Source organism: Mus musculus, chromosome 10 (assembly GCF_000001635.26).
Source record: "Mus musculus strain C57BL/6J chromosome 10, GRCm38.p6 C57BL/6J".
NCBI classification, from domain to species: Eukaryota; Metazoa; Chordata; class Mammalia; order Rodentia; family Muridae; genus Mus; species Mus musculus.
Window position 1 is genome coordinate 89,450,431 of NC_000076.6, and position 24,887 is coordinate 89,475,317.

At 43.0% G+C, this 24,887-nt stretch overlaps 1 protein-coding gene across 7 annotated transcripts in view; it reads right to left on the minus strand.

The window, feature by feature from the left end:
- Positions 1–3,803: 3,803 nt before the first annotated feature.
- Nr1h4 (nuclear receptor subfamily 1, group H, member 4) overlaps positions 3,804–24,887 on the minus strand; it is a 79,412-nt gene continuing 58,328 nt past the window's right edge. For 3 of the 7 annotated variants that reach the window (NM_001163504.1, NM_009108.2, NM_001163700.1), the window contains 3 exons: positions 23,322–23,468; positions 6,101–6,214; positions 3,804–4,518 (listed from right to left, as the gene is read on the minus strand). In NM_001163504.1, the coding sequence (NP_001156976.1) occupies positions 4,280–4,518; positions 6,101–6,214; positions 23,322–23,468 (500 nt within the window). In that variant the 3' untranslated portion in view covers positions 3,804–4,279. The remainder of the gene's footprint in view (positions 4,519–6,100; positions 6,215–23,321; positions 23,469–24,887) is intronic. The other 4 variants (XM_006513393.4, XM_006513391.4, XM_030244963.1 and 1 more) reach the window with 2 other exon arrangements.

Consider the following 24,887-nt stretch of genomic DNA (forward strand, 5'->3'; position numbering starts at 1 on the left):
AGTAATTTTATTGGCGTTTGCAATTAAGAAAACACACAGCAGCTGTTTGGAGGGAGATGGCTAAGAGGAAGAAAGCCACGCTTTCCGAGTAGAGGCCAAGAAAGCAGACAGGTGTAGCAATGGAAGTCGGCCAGCAGCTGCAGACGGTGAGGGCATGCTGCTGCCAGTGTTTGGACGTAGAGTAGTCCTTGGCGGCTAGATAAGCAGGTTCAGGATTTGGGCCAGTCTCACATAAAAGCCAACTGAAAGGATGGAACTCAGCCAAAGTCGTGTTTTTAATTAGAACTCAGGAATCGGGTTGACTTGGCGGTGAAGAGCTACAGCCACTGCAAAGACAGAAGGGCTTCTGGGACATCAGGACCCATTCTTCTCAGCTTCCTAGCTCGTCTTTAGATGCTCTGTGGTTCTTCAGGTTTCTGGAACTGACAGTTTTCCCGTCCAGGTAATTGATGGACCATTTAGATCATTTTAAAATAAACATTTATTTTTGTTGTATATAGGTGAGAGAGAATATGCATATACATGAGGGGAGAGAGAGAGAGAGAATGCGTATACATACGTGTAGGTGTCTACAGAGGCAAGAGGCCCTGGATTTCCTGGAGCTGGAGTTACAGGTGGTTGTAAGCTGCCCAACATGGGTGCTGGGTAGTACATCGTCTACTACTAAGCCATCGATCCAGCCCCCTTGGATTAACTGTTTGTCTGCTTGCTTGCTTGCTTGCTTGCTTGCTTGCTTGCTTGCTCTTTGGCAGACAAGTTCCCTCTGTGGAGCCCTGATTGGCCTGAAACTCAGTATGCAGATCATGCTGGTCTTGAACTCACAGGGGTCCACCTACCCCTGACGCTGACAGAGTGCTGGGACTATTGGCCTGGTATACTTTTTCCAGTCCCTTTTTCTTTTTTAAGCAGAGTGAACATAGTTTTATCAAGGCAATGTTGGACAAACCTCTCAAGAATGAGAGGGGCTTGAAATGAGGAATACCTAGAGTTGCCCCCACCTCCCATCCTTTAAAAATCTACTAGTGAGGGCTGGAGAGATGGCTCAGTGGTTAAGAGCACTGACTACTCTTTCAGAGGTCTTAAGTTCAATTCACAGCAACGAGATGGTGTGGCTCACAACCATCTGTAATGGGATCTGATGCCCTCTTCTGATGTGTCTGAAGATAGTTGCAGTGTACTTATATAAATAAATAAGTCTATTTTTAAAAATTCACTAGTAAACTACTTCTCCGAATACTTGACACTGGATGCATGAACATTGTCCACTTCTGACATCAGGTGGCTGTAGTTCAATTCTGATGCTAAGTATCTTTTGGCAGTACTGGGGAAAAAACTGAGGCCCCCTGAGTAGCAAGTTAGGCATACCCTCTATCTCTGAGCTTCATCCTTGCCCCTGTCCTGTGATAATTATCTTGATTTAGTGCAGATAAATAGGCTAAGGGCTCAGGCCCATAGGCCTCTTCCCTCTCTTTGAATGACCATAAGGCCTAAGTTAAGTTAACCCCAGACTCTAACCAATCAGCTTCAAATTACCGATTTCTACAAACCCTTCTTTGGGTTTAGTAATTCTTTAGAATAGCTCAAGGACCCCAGAGGAAGCTGCTCTATCACTATATGAGTCCCATGCCCTAAAGCTGCTGAGGCAAAGTTCCCGACAGAAGCCACTTAGGGAGAGCTCTTATGGCTCACAGTTCATATGGCACAGACCACAGCTCAGAGGAATGCCTGGCCACCGGAGAGGCTCAGTGCATGGCTGCAGGTGCTTGCAGTGTGGTTTGTTCACACCCTGGCAGATCAGGAAGCAGAGCGCTAGTCTAGATCTGGACAGTAGCCTGCCTCCACCAGTGAAGAGCCATGTTCCAAAGGATTCGTGACTTCCCAGAGTCACCCCACCACTTGGGGAGACCCCAAGAGTTCAAACCTGAGCCTGTGGGAGACACCTTACATTCAGACATAATATTCACTCCAAAACAGCCAAATTAAAAGAGATGTCCAGGACATGGGGAACAAGGAGTGCCCACATTCCCTTACCCAGCATGCCACCCTCCAAACAACCCCACTATGGCCACGAACCCAGTGTTCCAAATCTCACTATTGGGAGCAGGGCTATGGAGACTGTAGTGCATAGATAGGATTTATTTAATCATTGGGTTTTGGTGTTGAAATCAGAACCCCATTCCCCACCCCCTAGAAGCTAGCGTTGAGACAGAATTCTAACCCTTTAACTACATGGTTGGTCCATCCCGAAGCTATCTAGGGACCCACCAAGAGTCATTTTCGTAACATAGCTTAGATGTGGTTAAAGGAAGCTTGCTATGAGTATCAAAAGATGTTCCTCTTCCCTCACCACTGAATGATTCAGGGTTGGTTCAACATATGAAATCAATAAGAATAATAAAACGTATCAACAGACTTAAAGACAAATATGACGCCACCATCTCAGTAGCTGAAAAAAAAAAAAAAAAAGGCCTTTGACAAAATGCTTTCATGGTAAAAGTCCGAGATGGGGCAGAACTGGAGCAAACATACCTCCATATAAGAGAAGCACTACTTGACAAATTATTCTAAATGGAGAATAAATTCAAAGGAACCCCATTACAACCAGGAACGAGGCAGGGCTGCGTGTCCACTATCCTTGAGTTCTGAAGCTGTGCCTAGCACAGGGAACAGTGTCCCAAACTGTATCTCTTCCAGCATCACGATTCCTTTCCCACATGGTAAGCGATGTTTGCTACCGTGAGCTTTGACCACTTCAGTACACCCAGACCAACAGGATGAAGTCTGCCGTGCCCACGGGTTCCCACTTCCCACCACTTCCCCCATGTGTTGCCTGTGATCCCGAGACACCAAACCACACTCGGTTCTCCCCAACCGACTCTTCCCTTGCAAGCATTCAGAAGTTTACTTCAGTCTTCATTCGTCTCTCTCCTGGCGGGCCTGAACTTTTCCATGCTTCACTGACCAATTAAAACCTTCTAAACAACGGACTCTGCTATTTATGTTTTCTATTGGCGTATCCAGCCGGTCCACCAAGTTCCGGGGTTTTGGAGGAGAATTTGTTTAGTCTCCACCCTCCTTTGTCTCTGTCCCTTCTTTCACCTTGAGATCCCTTGGCCCTTAGACTAGGGAGCCTTTCTTTGAATCCCAAGGGAAATTTCACCTCCGCCAAGGGATTTCTCAGGTTTCTGTACTAGCCCACTGAACTTTCCACTGTACACCTTTGCAACCCCCAGCTTCTACTGGATCTTAACCATGTCTGTATATCGCGTTGAGGAAGTTTAGCAGAACTTTGCATTAAAGAGGACCTTCTTTGTGGTATGGAATAGAATCCAAGTGGCGCTGGATTTGGAATCTAGCGTTGCTTTGTATTTCTCTATAGATTCTTTGCTTATGAAGCAAGCTCCATTTGGGCTTACTTCAGGAGAAAGGGAGACTTCAGCTCACTACTTACAGAAGGTGTTTCATTGTATTAGGTAAAGGAGAACAGGGAGAAGACTGCCACAGTTGAATAAGGAAGGAAGGAAATGAACCAATTCCTGCTTTGGGGGGGAAGTATCTCACAGCTGTGCATCCAGCTGCAGGAGTGAAAACAGTGGGGGATGGGGGCGTGGGCTGTGTGTGCTGAAGTTCAGTGTACATTTTTAAGAGTTATTTGCATGCTCTGTTCATAAACGCCATTTCAAGACCCCTCCCCCCAACTGTCTTAAGGGTGGGGTGACTTCGAAGAATATTTTATGCAGAAAAATCATTAACTTCCTGAATGATGGGAAGCTTATCCCAAACCAATGAACATCAACCATGGCTTCTGCAGGGATGGAAACATTACTTTTCTATTGTAAGAGTTTACTTTCTGGAAATGACCTGCCCTCCAACTCAATAAGATTCCCGTCATCACTTAAAGAGATACTCCTCAATTTCTTTTTGTCCAAATGAGAAGTCTCCTTGCTATTACATTCAGTTTATTGTCTCAGTTGAAAACAGCTCAACTTTATAAAATATATATAATATTGTCGAATGAAGAATAAAATGCCCCTAGCTCAGTAGATAGAATTGAAGTAACAATTGATTTAATTAGGCCAAAAGGGCATGCCAGTGGGGTTTCCTGAAGCCTTGTAAAATACAGTGTGGGGAAAGCAGTTCTATCTAGTCTGTATTTACAACCGTGGGAGGTGTATAATTGCCACATAAATATTCATTGAGATTCTTGAGTGAAACCAGGTACAAACGAAACAAGGTTTCTGTTCCGAGGAGGACAAGGAGCCAGCCCCACTGGTGTCCATCACTGCACATCCCAGATCTCACAGAGGAGCGGGGTGAACTTGTGATCATTCACTCTCCAAGACATCAGCATCTCAGCGTGGTGATGGTTGAATGTCCGGAGTTCCGTCAGGCGACCCAGGAGGCAGGCGAAATGCTGCGGGTTCTCAGGCTGGTACATCTTGCACAGCTTTTGTAGCACATCAAGCAGGGGCTCCTGCAGCTTCTCCACCGCCTCTCTGTCCTTGATGTATTGTCTGTCTATGTGGGGGGTTTCAAGAAAATAGCAAGATTAAAGAAAGTTTAAAAAAAAGTAATCAGGGGTAATTATGGCAATGGCTACGCTTCTTTAAATGTTGGCTTATCCACTGATTACTATGCAGAGCTCCTGTGGGCAGCCATAGTGTTGAGATGGCATGGCTGTAGTGTCTGACACATCTAGGAGACATTATCTTGAATCTGACATTCTGGTCCCCTGGCTCTTGTAATTTCCCTGAGCCAGAGAAATTGTGTGTATTAAAATGTGTGTATTTATATACACATATAAATATATATATACACACATATATAGTGTACAACATTTTCAATATAATTTAAATTATTTGCATGTACATACACTCATATCTACACATATAAAAAGTATATACACACATGTGTACAATGGACTTACATGAAGACCAAGAAAGGGAACACCAATGCTCCCAGAATTCCCCCTAAACGTCCTTCCCAATCAAAGTCATTGAAGGAAACCCACACAACAGGTATAGGCATCCTATCTCAGGGGAACATTCCCAGACTACCTGGGCCATAGGGGATCTGCATGTGTAATGCCAGGTGGCTCTGCCAAATGGTTTTTTTCTCCCCTCAATCATAATTATTAATGCCCAAAGAATATCAACTAGCAACTGCCTATTTATCATAAATAAAAAATCATCTAAGGCTAGCATGGTATGGTTTACAAACGACAAATGCAGTAGTACTTTCACCCAAATTATTAAAGTCAACTTTGAAAATAGATTTTTTTTTTTTGCAGAGAGATATTCAGGTCCACAATTTTCAAAACAATAATAAAATTAGAAGCATATAATTACACAATCAGTGATTATTAAGTATGTTTTTGAAGAGCAGTCATACAGTGGAACATCATAACTTTTAACAAGAGCCCTGTAAAGAGTTTTCTAAAGGATAGCCGGATCTCTGCTATGTTACAATGTATACCATGTCTTTGATATCCCAGCACAAGTATCAGTCTCTCCAATGTTACAATGTATGCCATGTCTTTGATGTTCCTGCACAAGTGACTCTCCTTAGAGCCCTCCCTGACAACTAATGAACTTCCATTCTCTTCCCACTTCCTTCCCATCTAGCCTCATCACTGTAAGTTTTTTGAGATGAATTCTCACTATATAGCCCAGGCTGAGCTCAAATTTGTACTCTTCCTCCAATCAGCCAAGTACAGACATTACAGGCACGGGTCACTGGGGTTGTCTATTATTATTACATACTTTGTAGCAATTTTGTCATCTTCCTCACTTGTCTAGAACAATGACCTCGTAGGAGCGCTATTCAATTTATCCCTAAAGTTTAGAGCCATATTCACTGTGTAGGAGGTGTTGAATGGGTAGTTATTGGAACCATGAGGGCAATTTTTTTCGATATTAACTGAAAGTATATTAAGATAATAATAATGTTCTATTTGAGTGGTAGAATTGTGGGCCACTTTTTGTGTCTCTGTATTTTCCATATTTTCTCTAATCCACATCATCATCATGACTATGCTGAGAAAGAAGCAAACAGTATGAAAATACCAACATTATTTTCATAATTATGACAGCATTATTACCTGGAGAGAGGATGACGATCGCTGTGAGCAGAGCGTACTCCTCCTGAGTCATTTTGAGTTCTCCAACACTTTTATAGAAACTGAACATCGGGGTTATATACTCATCAGAGATACCTATGTAGGAAAGTTCAAAAAGAGCAGTTACAATAACAGGATTTTAATTCTAGCTTTCACTATTGTAGCAAGTGTGTGTGTGCATGCATGTATGTGTGCATGCATGTGTGTGTGAACGTGTGTGTGCATGTAGAGGTCAGGGTACAATTTTGTGGCATTGGTCCTCTCCTTCACGTGGATTCTAAAGATCAAAGATCTAATGATGTAATGATGAAAGCCAGGAACCTGTGACCATTCACATTTGTCTCCATTCACACCCAATCATTTAGTTATACTAAATTATACATCTCAGCCAAAGGCAGTGCGTGATAAGAAGACCAGTAAGCAGAATCTTCAAAGGACAGCCTCCTGTTGGATGCATTTGTCTTTGTTCACCCGCCAGTGTGTAATGATAAAAGATAGTATTGGTGGGTTAGAAGAATTCCCATAATTGCACCATTTTCTGGGTGGGGAACGTGTTACTTTAAACAATATCAATAGATAATTCAAGATAGAGAATAAGATTAATAATGAACAAAGCATAGTTATGCCTCTGTTCAGAAGCATAAACAACCTCACTGAGTAAGTTGGCCAGAGTTCTTATGAATGGGTTTGGATTTACCTGAAGCACCCATTGCCTGCCATCCACTTATCAATAGGAGGGTCCCTTTTTTCAAACTTGGTATGTCAAATATGAAAGATTCCAGATATGGACCAAACCTCCTGACTTTCTCCTAGCCCACATCTGGATTCTCCATTTTCAGTGGTGGACATCCTTAGCACCCAGTTGTCCAGGCTGACATTCTGGTGTGCGGGCCTGTGGGTCTCACTGCTTCTCTTCACCCCAGGGTGCCTTACCTCCCGTAGCTCTTGGTACTGAGTGAGTATCACCCAGTCACCTCCCTTTATCTGGCATATAGCAACTGCTTTCTCATTCATCTCCCTGTCTTGTTTACCTCTCTTTAACCCATTCTCTACCCAGATAAATGACTGGCCCCCATGAACTTGAAATCCCATACATTCTCCTCACTTGTTCCACACCTTCAGAACCTTTCGATGGCTTCTGCCATATGCATGCTTTTCTTTTAAATGGGGACCTCCGCCTCTGTCACCATCAGGGACTGTAGCACACTGAGTCAGTATTTACCAGGTCCTAACGCGCACTACACTCCGTGACAGGTACATTTGGCCACTCCTTTCAATCCCGCTATGTCAAATACCAAAGACACCAGGGGAAACCCAAACCCTCTCCCCTTCCTCCAAATCCACTCATTTCCTGCTGTTTCTTCATCAAGTTTTCTAAACTCCCTCTAGACCAGCAGTTCTCTGCCTTCCTGAGGCTTCGAACTTTTAGTACAGTTCCTTGTGTTGTGGTGACCCCCACCACCACCATAAAATTATTTTGTCTCTACTTCAGAAATGTAATTTTTGCGACTGTTATGAACTGTAATGTGAATAGCTGCTACCCAGGCTATCTGCTATGCAATAGGCAGGTTAATAACTACTGTACTAGCTAGATACAGAAAAGTCAGTAAGCTGCCCAAAGAGACAGAGCTGGTGAGAGGCAGTGCCATGACTTGAGCCAAAGTTGGCAGGCTTTGACTCAGTTTCCCCTGCTTTTCCATCACACAGTTTCCCTCGGCAATCCCATTTTCCCAGTGTCTGTACACCCACGGCTGTCTCTGCTTGGAGCCCCCTCATTCCCTTTGAACTTTATTCTTGTTTATAATTTAAGACAACGTGTGTTGTCTTACTCTAATATTAGTTTGGAGCATGCACTACACATGGTCTCATTCCAGAAGAAGGACTGGTTAGGGAATCAAGGAGACAGGAGAGATATGACTAGCTGATGAGTGGAGATGAGGACCACACTCCCAAGATTGTGCCACCTGAGAATCCATTGCTTTCTTCCTTTCTAAGCCAAGTCTAGAGCCACAGAATTCTTGCTGAACAAATCAGAATAGGGTTGGACTCCCGATGCTTAAGAGTATGACTACCACCTTGTACACCTTATCAAGTCAGTTTGTCAGCAAGTGAAAGCCTCCCTTAGACGAGCTTGAAATCTCTTCCAAATTGAGTCCTTAGCCTCTCCCAGAGATTCAACACACCACACACCACTACCCTCTCCCCCCATCCTTTGATTATGTGTCTGACCCCAGTGGATTCTCTTAACAGCTAAGTCTTTGTTTAACAAGTGGGAGATTACATCACATGGAAGAGTGCCCTTTATCGAGCTGCTGCAGAACTACCCATGACCAGATGAGATACAACATTCAAGGACTGAAGCAGGAACCTGGGAATGCTGCCCAATGCTTCCAACATAGGGTTAGAGAATATGAGTCAACTCTTGACTTTGACATCTGACTCATACAGTATTGCATAAGAGAATACAGAGAGTATTTTCTTGCAAACCTGCAAACCTCCCAGTAAGCCCTCAACGGTGGGGCAGGCCTGTAATTCCATTTAACTGGGAGTCGGAGGGAGGAGGATAGCCCTGCCTAAGCTACAGAGCAAGTTCAAGGATAGCTGGCCACCCAGTGAGACCTGAAAGCTACTACAGAGATCTACAACTGGTCAAAGTGCAGAGTACATGACTGTGGAGAGCCGGGTCGCAGGTGTTACTTCTGCAACATCACCCCGGCACCTAAGGCTCAGGGAAATTACAAGTGCCAGGGGACCAGAGTGTCAGCTTTAAGATAGTGCCCCTAGATGTGTCAGGCACTACAGCCATGCCATCTGAACACTATGGCTGCCCACATGAGTTCTGCATAGTAATCAGTGGGTAAGCCAACATGGATGGGGGAAACTTCCCAAGTCTCCAGCCCTGGATGGAGAGTTGGGGGAAATCAATGGCTGGTAAGAGGGAGAATCCATTTTCTCCAGGAATGAGCCCCCTGATAGGCTATCTAATCCCACGTGGTCAGCCCTAAACCTATACACATAGGAGCAATACTGAATGGATGCAGTAGATATGAAAGAAGAGTTCTGGTGTTCAAGAGTGGAACACAGGAGGAGTTGGGGGAGGGGGTGATGTAAATACACTACTCGTGTATACAATTCTCAAAAAATTAAATAAGTAAAAATAAGTTTCCAAAAACAGTCAAAACAGAGCTGGGGCAAGCACTTGCCTAGGAAATGGTAGTTTCTGGGTCTAATCCTCAGTACCACAAAAATAAAAATGAACATTTACCATTGTTAAGCAGATGAATTGCATTAACAAATTAATTCATCGCGACCTCAGTCAGTTTTAGTCTAGATTAGATGTGTGTCCCTCTGCCTTTACAAAGATATTTTTTATTTGTTTGTTTTAGTTTCATGTGTGTTGGGGGCTGTGCCGCAGTGCCCATGGGAGTGGTGGTGGTGGTCAGGAAACAGCTCTTGGGAGTCAGTTCCTTCCACCGTGTGGGTCCTAGGGATCAAACGTAGGCCATCGGGCTCTGCAGCAAGAGCCACCTTGCCAGGCCAGTGTTGTGTGTGCACGCGTGTGCGTGTGTGCGTGTGTGTGTGTGTGTGTGTGTGTGTGTGTGTGTGTGTTTTACAAGAAAAAAATTCATATTTTGGTTTTGGACACAGGGCCTCTCTATGTAGCCCTGGCTGTCCTGGAACTCACTGTGTAAACCAGGCTGGCCTCTGCCACCCAAGGGTGGGGATTAAAGGCATGTGCCACACCCCAAGTGAAAAGATCATTTTTCTTCCTCCTGGGGGTGGTTATCTGATCAGTGACTTGCCTCAGGATTTTTCTGGACATTAAACCAAAACAAAGATTTGTAATTTTTCTTTCCTAAAAGGTAAAATATTCTATTTTACCTTTAAATTTTTAGTCGTCTTAGCTGTAAATCCCAGCACTTGAGAGACTGAGGTAGGGGGATGTTGAAGTCAATGGGTGGTCCAAGGCATGTAGCAAGACATCGTCTAAAGTCAAGGAAGGCCGTCTTCAGGCCCTTCCATATTCAGGGTCTGCACCCGTAGGGAAAGATCACCTAAAATGCACAGTTGGCCCACAACCTTACTTTATTCTGTGTTTAGAGAGAATCTCAGTAAATTCCTGAAAGTTTTTAACTTGCCGAACAGATTTCTGTGGAACAATTCATTTTTATTGAAATTTCTTCAAAATACATTTTAAGTTTGGAGGGGAGAGGGGTTTGAGACAGTGTCTCTCTGGGTAGCCTTGGCTGTCCTAGAATTCACTCTGTAGACCAAGCTGGCCTCAAACTCACAGTGATCCTCCTGCCTCTGCCTTTCGAGTGCTAGGATTAAAGGCATATGCCTCCAAACCTGGCGCATTTGAATTACCTGGTACGGCTAATCTGTTTCTAGCCAAAGCATATTCATGTTTTTACCAGTATGTGTGCACATGAGTACACTTTCTACTTCCCACTGCTGTATCTCCCATGTCAGCATCTGCATACATCATTAAATAGACTAAAGACTGGGTAAAGAAATGTCACAGAGAGGCGTGTCCTGTCTGGATGTATTTGTTAGAGAATTACCCATTCTGTTTGCCAGTGGCCACACATACTTTTGGTCACTTTGAAGGACTCAGCGTATGAATGAGCAATTTTGTTTTTATTATTTTGAATCACTGGCTTATTTATGAATGGCCAATTCGTCCCAGGAAGTGGCTTTCGAGAGTACTGATCTGTGAGCAAATGTCTCACGAAGCGAACGTAACTTGTTTCCTCGGAGCGTGTAAACCAGAGCACAAACGGCTAGAATGCAAAGCAGAATAAGCCCTGAGTTACGAAGTCACAAAAATACCGCTGTTTGCTTATGTGAGTATATACACATGCATGCCGCACATATGTGGAGATCACCGCACAGTGTCTAGGAGTGGGCTCATTCCCTCCACCTCCTTCGCTCCTGGGATCGAACTCAGACGATGAAGATTTTTGGCAAGCACCTTCACCTGCTGAACCATTTCACAGGTCCTGGGCCATCATTTTAAATGCCATGGGATTTAGAGATACTATCCAAATCAATGAAATCTGAAGATGTTCAGTATTTAGAATTCATCTTCGATTGCCAAATTGCCTAGCTTGCTCATCCCTTTAAATTTTCAGCCTCCAGTGAAGCTGCCTCCACCAGTTAATTATAGTTGATGAAGTCTGGGGGAAAAAATAAGTTAAAATGCTTGCTATGATTGTTTCCTTTTGTATGTGTTGAAGCCCGGGGTTGAGAAAAATGTAGATAATAAATAATATGCGTTTTCAAAATTATTTTTCCTACAAGTCAGATCAAGGGTGAGTCTTCTCTGGGATTCAGAATCGACAATTTTACTAAGGACAGTAACATAAACACCAAGAGTGTTTCAAAAGCCAGCAGTTTCCAGTATAAAAGTGTAATAACATCATCCTGAAGGGGGCAGCTCTTCCCCGTTTTCCGGCTTCCCTCTCTATAACGTGATTGAATTGGTTTAGTGTTTTCACTCTTAGGACCAGTTGTCTCAACATTGGCCACAAGAGAGCGCTATTTTCTAACTCAACCACCGAGGCTGTCTGAAAAAGTTTGAACCTTAAAAGAAAATCAGCTTACTTACGCACCTTTGTTTTTTGGTTTCCCTTTAAGGGGGAGCGCGATGGGGGCTCTGTGATAGACAAATTGGTTTTTCAAGGATCAGAAACGCTATCTGAAAGAATGACCCATAGTAGAACATCACTATGCTTTCTTTCTCTTTGTTCTGTTCTGGGGATCAAACCTGGGGCCTCAGGGCTGCTAGGCGAGTGCTCTATCACTGTGCTTTTTAAAATAATGAACCGTTTCTTTCCTGATGGGATTCCTAGTATTAATCAGAAATAAAAGCAGGCAGTTACTTTGTGTGTGGAATACGTATTACATGCAAGAATGTGTACCATGGAAGCTGTATTTCCCACGACTCTTGATGGCTTTGTGTGATTTATTGCTGTTGATAAGATAGACTGGGCATCGTATTTAAACAGATGCTATTTGTTCAAACGATTTAATTTTAATTTTTCCTAGAAATGACACCTTCGCAATAACACAGAGGTTAACTGTATACCTGAACACGGCATCCAATCCTATGGATGCCTTCAACATCGTTTTCAGACTAAGTTCTCCATACCCTGGTGTGTTCCCAGGGAACAAATGACAACTCCTCTGAGATCCTAAAGTTTAGTTTGCCCCAGATCAAGGTCCAGCCACTGTTGCTCTTGTTTCCGTAACAGAGGCGAGCCACTGTTGCTCCTGTTTCCATAACAGAGGCGGTATCCAGAAATTCTGCACAATTCTGGACACCAAAATAAAAGAGGGTCTCTGCTGAAGCTCCCAGTAGATTTCTGATCTCCTCACTTTCAGCCATGACCAATGTCTTGCTTCGAGGTGATGCTTACAGGCTCTGGCCATTAGCTAGAAGAACTTGCCCAAGGGTAAAGCCAACACACAAGGAGAGGAGACCAAGGAGACAGCTGCTGTATTTCTCCCCACCCCCACCCCCACGCCCGAGCGCTGCGCCCCCACGTTAACTGCTTCCGCTGCTGTCTCTTGCGGTTTTTCTTCGGAGCTAACAGTTTTCCTCCTTTCAAAAACCATTGCTCGGGATCAACCCCGGGGCCTCAGCACATGTCTGGCAAGGATTCTACCCTTGAGCTATGTCCTCAAGTCCTTATTTACTTACTTGAAAAAAAAAAGTGTGTGTGTGTGTGTGTGTGTGTGTGTGTGTGTGTGTGTGTGTGTGTGCTTGTACACATGCATGTGTGTAGGTAGGTCAGAGTTAAACACTGGCTACCTTCCTATGTTACTGAACCTGCAGCATTGGTCAAGATGAGCAGGCTGACAGGCTCCAGAGACCTTGTCTCTGCCTCCCCAGCACTGGGGTCCCAGGCGTATGCACCCAGCTTTTCACACAGATACTCAGCTCAGGTATTTATGCTTGCTTGGCAGCCACTTTGCTGACAGCCATGCCCACAGCCCTTTCTCCTCATTTTCTACACTTCTAAGGCCACATTCAGCTCAGACTTCTATTACCTTCATCAGAGATAATGTCTCTAAGAAATGACATATACAGTTTGTCTTCAGGACTTGTCCCTTGCATCCTGAAATATTGTTCAAGGCCCCTGTCACAGTGAGGCACTACACTGTGTTCAAACATTGCTTTTCTGTGACACTTTCCCTACCACAGTGCCACAGAAGCAGGCTCTCTTCTCTCTATTCAGTTCCAGCACACCTCTCCAACTCACGGCCCTCCTCACCACAGCTGAAAACTAAACACAAACATTTGAGGGAAGAAATAGTGACCACACCTTCACACAGCCTTGATGGGGAAGGCTGCTCCCCGGATGTTCCTACTAATCTCTGAAATGTATCTCTAAGAAACAGCAGCCTGATGGAGACCTAGAAATTCACAAGTCTTTGTGAAATTAGACAGTGTTACCTCTTTCTGGTTCCTTGTGACAAAGGCAGCATAGCTATAAAATGTAGCATAGGTAAGCAATGTCATTAAGACAGTGGAAGGGCCAGCAAGATGGTCCAACAGGTAAAAGGGGCTTGCTGCACAAACCAGACAACCTGAGTTCGAGTCCTGGGACCAGCATAAAGGTGGAGGGAGAGAACCAACCCCCCACAAAGTTTTCTTGGACCTCTACATATGTGCTGTGGTATGCGCAACCACAAGCTGAACATGCACAATAATAATGAATACGTTTGTGAAAAGACCGTGAAGCCATTCTTACCATATTCAGACACGTTTCAAATGCTTAACCCTTACCAAGCCGGCCATCTGTGCCTCAACAACTGGCTTTTAATTTTTAAAAGCTCTGACCAGTTTAACAATTTTTTAAAAATGGTTAATTTAAATTATTAATAAGTAGTCCTAATAGCAAGATTTATTTGTCCTAACTGGTGGTTAGGACTCTCATAAGTTTGGACAGACAGGTTTCCAATTAAACTCAATGAATTCCATCCAGATTAGTTCACCTAGTAGGCACCAGGCATCACAATAGTGCCAGATGACAAGCTCTGATGCAGCTAACAGATCAACAACAGAAGAAGCAGATATACAAGTAAATGCATAATGCCCAAAGCTAAGCATCACAAGGTCTTAGAGATGAGCAATGTGTCTGCCCAGCGATACTAAAAATATTGACTTGGAAAATACTTTGAAACATCTTCATACAAAGAAAATCTCTTTCTAGAAGCCAGCCTCAAATTGCCCATGCCGAAACTGAGATGTGATCACCTTGAAACGTAAAATCAGAGGTAGTAAGAATGTAAGCTTGTAATAGCCAAAATGAATTCAAGACCACCCAGTACCTCCCCCCGCCCCCTTCCAAAAGGACTTTCCAATCTGTACTAGCAGGCCAAGTGCAGAGCCAGATAAGGAAACTGGCTGACTAAACAAATGTAAAAATATAGTTTTATCGGTCAAAATGATTAAGCCTACAGCTGCCAAAATAATATTAACTGTTCTCAGAGAAATAACCATAACAAAGGTAACAGTTCTCAGAAGAATTCTGCTCCCTGCCCCACACTGAATTCTGAGAAAGACCACAAACCACCTTGACCTTGCTAGGATTTCCTGTGACATTAATAGCTGTGGTGTTAATAGCTGACCCATAAGTTCAAAATGTACTATTACTTTGCTGACCAAGTCATAATAACCCACCATGGGGGCAAGCAAAGTGAGTCACTACACCAGAGTTAGTCACTATGCAAACCAACCAATGCCTGAAAAGGTTACTTGCTACACCAATGAAAATAAGCCAGTTACCCTGTTGCCCAAATCTGTCCCTTACAAAGGTATAAAAAGTGTGTTCTTTCTTTGTTCTGGGTCTCTCCTCTGGCCTGTGTACTGAGTCCCCAACATGTTGGAATAATAAAAATCCTCATGCAGTTTGCAGCTATGGTGATCTCTGTGATCTTTGGGAGTGAGGGTCTTTTGACGAACTCTAACAAGCTGACTTAAGTAAGCATTTGCCTTTCTTACAAACACTTAGAGCTTCGTATTCTCAAGCCTTAGAAAGACACTCCTTGAACTCACAGTTGGTTTACTTACTGCTTCTCGGAGAAATGTAGTTATAACCTATCCATCTTGTACATGTTCCAAAAGACAGGAGCCTCATATGTTTTACCACATACAGCATCCTCCAGTAGGACACTACCGCTAGCTACCACTTCATCATCCTACCATGAATATCTTGTTTCTCTGATCTTGCTGTCTGTAATCATTCACAGAGAAGCAGCCTGACATGGTTAGCTGCTGCTCACATTTTATTTCTTTAATGGAGGGCAATGACGTGTTTTACTGGGTTCTATCCTGACTGGCCAAAAGCTGGTAGATGTTAGATCTTGGTAAATGACAGGAGCAATATATAGAAAGAGCACTTCCAGAACACCTGCCCTCATGTCCTAGGTGTCTGCTGATGAGCTGTGTGGCCCAGACACACAGGAATGTGGCCCCCACCAACAGATGCCACTGAGACTACTTATAAGATGATACAAAAAAAAAGTATTCAAAATCTTGGGACACACTGTCATTCTGACAAATACTTTTGAGTCAGATATTTAACTTGTGTGTATTGTGGGGATAAAAAAGACACCCCCCCAAAACCCTGTAAGTTTAGGGCTTACTTAAATTTGAAACAAAGAAGATAAAATTGTTTCATTTTATGAAGTTATTGCCCAGTGTCTTACTGTTGAAATGTACACTCCTTAGAGTTAGCAATCACACCCCAGTCCTATCATTTTTACAATAACTATTATATAAATTATTTTTATTAAAACTCTCAGCTTAGATGGCATTATAAATGCATTACAATACTACATTAGGAATTAAAACCATGGATGCAATCAAATTGTATAGAAACAATTCCACCACGGACTATGTCAGATACAAGGTCTCTAGCTTCCATGAACATAAGTAGACACAGTAGCTCCCTTTAAGTAACAAAACCTCAGGAGATGGTATCTTTGTGTATATAATTTGGGCACAGTAATAGAAAAGAAAAAGAGTATAAATTTGCAGAACAAGAAAACTAATTTTCACATTGTATTCTTTAAAGACTTCCGTAAGGCAACAATCGGGCAACTTTGAAAGACTGCACTATTCCAGAAATAATATATAATAGAAATAAGAAATACTCATTAGCATGGGAATAAAAGTTACTCTCAAAGGTCATCTTGCAAGATCGGGCTCTGATGTGACATGTGGACAAGACAATGTTCTGAAAACCCACTGGAAGCAGAGAACTCATGAATATTAATAAGTGGAAGAGACACCATTATGGATAATAAAATAGGAAGACTCATGCGCATTCAGGTGGTTTCCATTGTCACAATATGGGATTGGTACTTGCAGACAGTTTCTTATTATAAACGAGAGACACGCATATTTATTGATGTAGATTGTATTCTGGAAAACTTTGTCACCGAACTTTCATGAAACTTGAAAGTTCTGAGACTTACATTATGAGTAAAGGTTTTTTTTGTTTGTTTTGTTTTGTTATTGTTGTTTGACTCAGACATATATTTAGCCTGAAAGATCATCTCATTTTGATATTCCACTGTGTCTGGATAAGTCTCCTTGCCCTTTCCTCAGTCCCTTCAGCTCTGCATTTCATTACAGACAGAAGGATCTTTCTGTGACCTATCTGTTCAGAAGATCATTAAGGTTCCCCACAGTACTTACTGGAATTAAGGATATTTCTTACATTCAGTGTCCTTAGTAATCTAGTACAGCTTCATAAATAATACTTTCTAATCACCAGGGTACTTGTGGGTATGGGACATGGATGCCATATTGTTAAAACCATATCTTTTGCATTTTTGGTACCTACATATGGCAGCCTTAGACTTTCCTGCTAGAAACATTCCTATCCATCCTTCAGGATTCACCTGTCCAGTGCCTATCAAATACGCTTGCACAGGAATGTGAGCACTCCTCCATGCTCCAGTTTGCACAGTGTTCCTTTCTAATGCTCTTCCACCTTCTATACCAGTCTGCGGTTCCCGAAGGACAAAGGCCAGGCAGTGTGAGTCCATACCCTTGACAACTGAACAGTTTCAGGTGCAGGACAACCCCAGTATTCAACATGTATCTGTCTAGAGACAACTGAATAACTGCACAGAAAGACCTCCACAAGATGCCACATCACTCTACATTTCTACAACATTTGCTGCAGGAGGTTCACACAGACAACGCTGTTAATTGGCCTCAGTGCTCAGCATCCCCCTACAGCAGAGTTCCTAAATCTAGGCATGACTGAAATCTGCAACTATGTAAATTGTTTGCTAATGATATAGCTTCTGCCCACCAGATGCAAGGAGTGTCCCCTCCCTGCAATGTGACAATCAGAAATATCTCTAGATGCTGCCAACATCCAAGGGATGAAGTAGATCAGCCGAGGTTGGAGACCATGGTGCTATAACATAGTCAGCACTTTACCCCGAGTACATCGTGTGCTTATAAAAGCCACCTTTCCCAACAAAGTCATTAGTTAAGAAGAAGGAGGCATGCTGGAATTTTGAGGAAGGAGGAAACACAGGGTGATGATTTCGCATAAGACGATGAGTAGCTGGGAAAGAGTGGCAAACTGAGAGTCCCCTGCTGCACTTGGAATGTGTGAGCCAACCATGCTGTCTTAGTCCTCCAGTTAAAGCAAGTGGTGAATTGAACTCAGTCAGCTAAGCAATTTTCCCTGGCAAGGCAAAAAGCAAACACCTGTAGCTTGATATAGCTTAGCATACCCAAAGGTCCTGGATTTAGCTCCCAGCAAAGCAGTCAGCGAGCAAGATGACTCACAGGTTGAAAAGAAGCACTCAGAAGCAGAGGCGGGAGGATGACAAGTTCAAAGCCATCTTCTTCCCTACAGTGAATTCAAGGCAAGCCTGAGCTGTATGAGAACCTGTCTCAAAACAGCTTGCCTGGAAGAAGCAAGAGTTGAGTGTGTCTGGCAAATGATCCTAGAAAGGACCATATTGATGGAGCAGACACCTGAAACTAAGTACTGAGGGAAACGAAGCTGGGCAAAAACATAGCACAGTAGTGTTAGGATAGTAGATGACTCAGTACGTAGAGTGCATGCCATGCAAGTCTAACCACTTCAGTTTGGATTCCCTAAGCCCACCACACACAGTAGCACAAGCTACTTTAATCTTCCCACACACTTACTGAGGGATAGGAGTCAGAGGCAGAAGAGTTGCTGGAAGCTTGCAGAGTGGCCAGCCTGGTGCAGCATTGCATAAAAGAGATTGCCTCAAACAAGCTCAAAGGTGAGGACCAACACTCAAGACTGTCCTTTCAACAACACAGGCCCGCCATGATGCATGTCCCCACTCGCACACAGACATATATATATACACATAGAGGACAGAAGGAGCTCAAGCCAGTGTATGGAAGACTGGGGGGTGACAGCTTGGTGGGTGAAGAGACGCTGGAATCGGAGTTGATAAAGCAAGTGAGCAGGAAGGTAAGATGGTTGTCTTCCATCACGGCTCGTCAAAAACCTAGGCACTTCAGCTTTTAGAGAATATGTATTGGTATTAATAGGTATGTGTTTGGTACAGGTTTAATAAAAATCCATCTCCAAGTATTACAAACAAATTATATATATATATATATATATATGTACATATATATATATATATATAAACAACTTATGTGTGTAGATCTATATAAAACAACAATATATATATCAAGTTGTAGAACATGAAGATGCCCCACTCAGATCTCCCTTTACAAGAGTCCATGGCAGCCTGACAGCTGCTCCCTTGTGACTGTTAACAAGGATTGTCAGCTGCAATCCAGCTGCAGGCTGATCACAGACAGCAATGCCTCTGTGGGCCTGTTCAGTGGGCATCTCTAACCTCATTCTTCTCTTTACCCTAGCTTAGACCTCCTCAGCCCTGTGCTCTGAGTCTCTCCCTAGTCAAGCCTTCTTTTCCTTCCCACAGGCATCAGATCAATGAAGTAGGGGGAAGGCTCTCTCTCACTGGACCTGCTTCCTCCCCTTCTATTTTTCAGAGATTCTCATAGATTAATCCTTTGCATATTTAATTTAATCCTGTCATTTGCTTTTACCAACTCCCAAAGCTTATACAACTAGAGTAAAGCCCTGTAATAGATCATGCAAAAATTACTTTTATAACATGGAGGATGTTCCTCTTAGAAATCCAGTAGTGGGGGGAAAGAGATAGAGATATATAGAAAGAGACAGAGATTAGAATATCTGAGTAATTAATTCCCCTTCAGATCTCTACTCATCAAAATATTTTAATTTCTATAGCAACTATGCTATGTGTCACCTGAATGAACTTTAGACAGCTCATCTTGAAAGGAGAGAGTGCCACAGCAGAGTCCCCATGTCAGCACTGTCTGTGCACTCAGCTTACACACAGATCCCAAACAGATGCCTGATCCTTGGGACTAACAGCTTCCAGAAGGACTGGGAAAAGAAGACTTCCCAGCACTTAGTTTTCAGGGAGGGAGAAACTAAGAATTCTGATACCTGGGAAGATCCTTCGGTGCCAGTCTGGCATGGCAGTGGAAGGGACACTGTGACACAGTTGCTGTCCCTAGAGCAGGGCAAATAGGATGTGGCCCTCCATAAGTGCTGTGCACGTAGGGCTTGTTTGCATAATAATGTACATATTTTGCTTCATTTGTTCCTTCTTGGGAGAATGTTTTCCCTTCCAAGGTTAATACTGCATAATAATCAGAAACAGCCCGAGTCTGGGAAGCAAGAATGCATCTGATGTTCCTCAGCAAATACTGTGACCTTCAGGATAGCCCTTAAGGCTGTGGGAAAGAACTCTGAAAACACGAGTTCAAGAATTTCTCAACTATGAAAAATATAAGGATGCAATATGAATTGTGTGAGGGCCTTCATAGACCAAAACCAAATCAAACCAATCAAACAAACAAACAATAAAAAAATAAACAGAGGCATCTGCACTAGTGAGTCAATAAAGGGAAAGGAATAGAAAAACAAACAAACAAACAAACAAACAAACAAAACCAAGGCTTATGGTTTAAATAATATAGGAGCACCAGGAAGTGAGGGAGTGGTCGTCCTAGGTCAGGAATCCCACTCAACCAAGCTTACTGTTTGTGTTTACAAAGGCAGGTAGATTTCTGAGTGCAAGGCCAGCCTGGGACAGATGGAGTTTAGGTCCTGAAGTGGTGGAAGTTGTGATCTCAGGGCAGGATCCCATCCAGCTAAGCTTACTGGTTGTGTTTACAAAGGCAGACAGACCTCTGAGCTCAAGGTTTGTCTACAGAGCAAGTTCAAGGACAGCCTAACTTAGGCAATGAAGAAGTTGGAAAACAGAAAGTTTCTCACATAATAACGTCTATGTCTGGATTTGGCAACCACAAGCCTATGCCCAGTGAACCGCAGGACTTGCTAAGTTTAAAAAAAAAAAATGTGCTTGCTGTCTTTTTCTAAGAATCCAGGGACTAAGGTCACAAAATGCTGATTCATGGGATAATCAAAAGGGAACTTGGAGTAAATGATTGAATTGTTATGCAAATAAAAGACTGGGCTTTGGTCTGCATGAGCAGAGCTATTCAGAGAGCTAACAGGTTTTCTGACTTCAGTTGGGCAATCCAGGAGCTATCTAGAAAGCTATCTCAAGCAGAAGACAAAGCTAGCAGCTTGCACGCATCACTGATTTCGAGTCACATCTTCTGCTGCTCCCATTCACCCCTTTCTCAGGACCCTCTCCCAAGCCAAGGCGGATTCTCGGCAGCCCAGGGAAGCAAGTGGCAGATAAGCAGCTGAAAGCAAACCTCCACCTATTTGTCCATTCTTTCTCTCAGTCATTCTCCAGATGTTTCTTAAGCAATTAAGCTTCTACACCAAGTAGCATGTGCTAGGATCGCTTACACACACACACACACACACACACACACACACACACACACACATGCCCCCCAACACACACACACAGAGAGAGAGAGAGAGAGAGAGAGAGAGAGAGAGAGAGAGAGAGAGAGCTTAATATAAGGTCCCAATCCAATCCATGTGAAAAATAAAATCTACCACCTGACATTTATCTGGTAGATTTTTATTGCCTTGTTGCCTACCTGTTCTGGGCCAGAATTAATAATTTAAAAATGTAGACTATAATCCATACTTCTTGACAACACAATGCCTTTCAGAGAGTGAAAGTCTGAGACAACAGCCTTAGATCCTTCAACCATCCCCCACTTCCCCCAGAGACAGGGATCACACCTTTGAAATTCCCTTATCTCCCTGTAGGAGTTTTCCACTCTGTTTTATCCTAAGGAGACTTGCAAAGATGTATTTTCATATTTCCCTCTTCTGTTCAAAAACCTTTAGCATCTCAATATTACGTAGAAAATAACAAAATTCAAGGCTCTTAACCATCTCGTCTCCATTCCCCTTCTTGTAAGCCTAAATCTATTAACCACAGCTTCACTTGCCCAAGATGTCTGGCCACACTGGCCCTTCGGTCCTACAACTGCACCCCATGCCTCCAGATGCAGTACCATTCAGGGCCTGGTTCAAATGCTAACACAACCTCTCCAGGCAAGGTGCTTCCCAACTAGAGGTCACCTCTCAGCTAGCTCTGCTCTTGGGCTTTTTACTGGGCTTCGTCTTAGTTGTACAGCTTTCTCTTTCTTTACAAGACCTTTGATTTTTACAAAGGAGGCAGTTTGATTAATCTCTTCACCATGGCACTTCCCCTCTAAATCCTCATTAAACGAATGAACCGGTGGCTGCATAAGAACAGTGTACCTTCTACAAGTATGCACTGTTAAACTCTGCTAATGATGGCAACTATACTTTAGGGTTTGGGGAAATGTATACAGGGGTCTTGAAGATAGCTGTCAATTTTTAACTAAGAAAACATTATGACTATAAGGTAGTTTAAAAAGATAATCTCTAATGTGTATGCTTGTATGTGTGTGTGTGTGTGTGTGTGTGTGTGTGTGTGTGTGTGTGTGTGCATAATACAAATACATACCTCCTTCTGATTGCTGTTCTAGAATGCTGGTTTTAGAAGTCTAACCTTGTTCCAATTAGTCACAGAATAAGATCTTTAGAGGAGGTTATCTCTCCAACTCCATTCCCCAACCCACCCATAAGCTCATAGTGAAATAAAAACACCTTATTTTAAGGATTCCCACAAGAAAAACTTGCACAGAATTTATGGAAGTCCATCCCAGCGTCTCTTGGCATTTTCTGCCAGAGTATCACTCCATAACAAGTTAAGCTGAATTATGTGTGGTATGATTTCACGTTGTCTCTTAAGGGGTAGTGTATTATATTGATTTAAATGTATGGCTTCTAGCTGGGGATAGGGGCTTTAGCTCAGTAGAAGGCCAAATGCTCAATCCATGAGATGCTCCATTTAGTTCCAGTCATTGCAAAGTAAATAAAGTGAAGAAGACATATGGCTTCTGAGATCAGAATTTCTGTTTGTCTCTGGAGACCTGAGCTTTCTCTCTTGGCTTCCTCATCTTTAACGTAGGGGTGATAATAGAACTCATCTCATAGGGTGATTTCAGACTTTGACTAAACTGTATGTAAATTATTCAGAACAATGTCTGGAATCTGGAAAATGATAAATGAGTACTGATGATAATTGTTTATTTTATTTTGAATAGGATAGATAATAGCTTAATACTAGTCTTTCATACCTATAGGTTAGGAATAAATGAATCTTTTTTTTTTCCTGAACTGGATAGACCCAGTTCCATTGTACCATTTTTAATCAGATGAAAATTTTTAATATTTCACAGGTCTTCATCTTAGTTCAGAGAAGAATATTTTGCTGGGTTTTTTTGTTTTGGTTTAGTTTGGTTTTTTGTTTGTTTTTCGTGACAGGGTTTCTCTGTATAGCTCTGGCTGTCCTGGAACTCACTTTGTAGACCAGGCTGGTCTCGAACTCAGGATAAATCCGCCTGCCTCTGCCTCCCGAGTGCTGGGATTAAAGGCATGCGCCACCATACCCGGCTATTTTGCTGTTATTAAAAGAATTTTCGAACCATGATTCCAAAAGTCCCACCTATTTAACCTATATTTTTTTATAGCCGTTCTTCATGCTAGGTGCATGGTCATGTAATGTTGCCTGGTAGATTAGGGCCCATCTTCATGGTTTGAACGCCAAGTTTTACTTAGATTAAAAACTCTTTAAGTATGTCACTTACCACTCTTTCGAATTCTTTCTTCCAACAGGTCTGCATGACCGGCAGGAAGTTTCTTATTGAAAATCTCCGCCGAACGAAGAAACATGGCCTCCACTGCGGACCCTTTGAGCAAAGCAATCTGATCTTCGTGATCCAGTGTCTGAAACCCTATGATGATAATCAAACGGGTCAAGGAGTCCTGTTTGCCCAATAATATTTCACACTGCTTACATAGGATACTATTGCATGTCCACAATAAGATATCATCATCAGATCATCCATACTGGTAAAGCCTTCGCATCAACTGACAGTAGGTCTTCAGGGGGAGTCAACTGGATTCCTGTTGAACCCCCAATGAGAAGCTTGATGTTTGTCTCCACTGAGTCAGGCTTACTGGAGAAATGCAATGAAAAGAGAGATGCCAACTGCACAGCAAGCTCATGCATAACTGTAGAGAATGGCTGACTCAGATGGAGCAGCCCTCGGAAACTGGATGTAGGCAGATTCTCTTTGAGCCATTATTCCGGGCACACCTGGCATGCAGGGTCAACTCAGAAAACAAAAGCTCCCAGAGCCAGAATATTGACCTGTGAGGCTCAGTCAGAATGTAGGGAATGAGTGACCCCCCCCCCCCCAGATGACTGGTGTCGCCTTGAGGTATGATTTCTGGGCTATGGTCTGCACCATGCAAGGTGCAGACAAAACTGAGGAAGAACTATTTGTTTCGAGGAACAGAATGTCATCTGGAAGACACGAAGTCCTCCAAGTCCTCATCAAGGCATTTAGAGCACAGCCCCCAGCAACGGCTCTGATGTCCTGTCCATCACCCCTCCCTGCTTCTCTCCTCCTGATACGCTGAGACCATGGCTCTCCTGAGATCTGGAAGTGCGCTGTTGTCCCAGAGATGAGTGTTCTTCTCTGGTATCCCTGTACTGTCCCTCCTCACAACAGGCATTAGTTATCTACTGCAAGCTTATCCTGTGTAAAACTCCAGGCTCTCACTAGATGCCACCTGCTTCATGTCTGCCCACAGAATGTACCACTACCTGTCATGAGACAATGGATTCATGCTTATATGTTAGCCACTTCCTATGAAGGAATATAAAGTTTTTAGAACAAATACTGACTACTTCACTTTTGTACCCTCAATGCCTGGCACATAATAGGTGCTTGATATTACTTGTTGGGCAGCAGAATGAATAAATAAGTGAATGAACACAATTTTTTGTGCACACACACACACACACACACTCACACAGAGACAGACAGACACACATACATACACTCACACACCCAGGGGTGTGTGTCTATCCATTATAGAATGTCTAATGGATTAGGAGAGTGTTAAACAGCAATGGGCATTCACAGAGAGTAACACTAAGGATTAACAGTCACTATCTGGGTTGGAGACTTAGCTCACTGATTGTCTAAGCCTGCTAGAAGTTCTGGGTTCTAAGTCCTCCCCAGTACCATATGAAACTGGATATAGGTGATCTTTGCCTATAATCTCAATACTTGTTAGATAAAAGCATGGAGACCAGAGATTCAAGGTCTTCTAATGATACCACTTGTTTGAAGTCAGTCTAG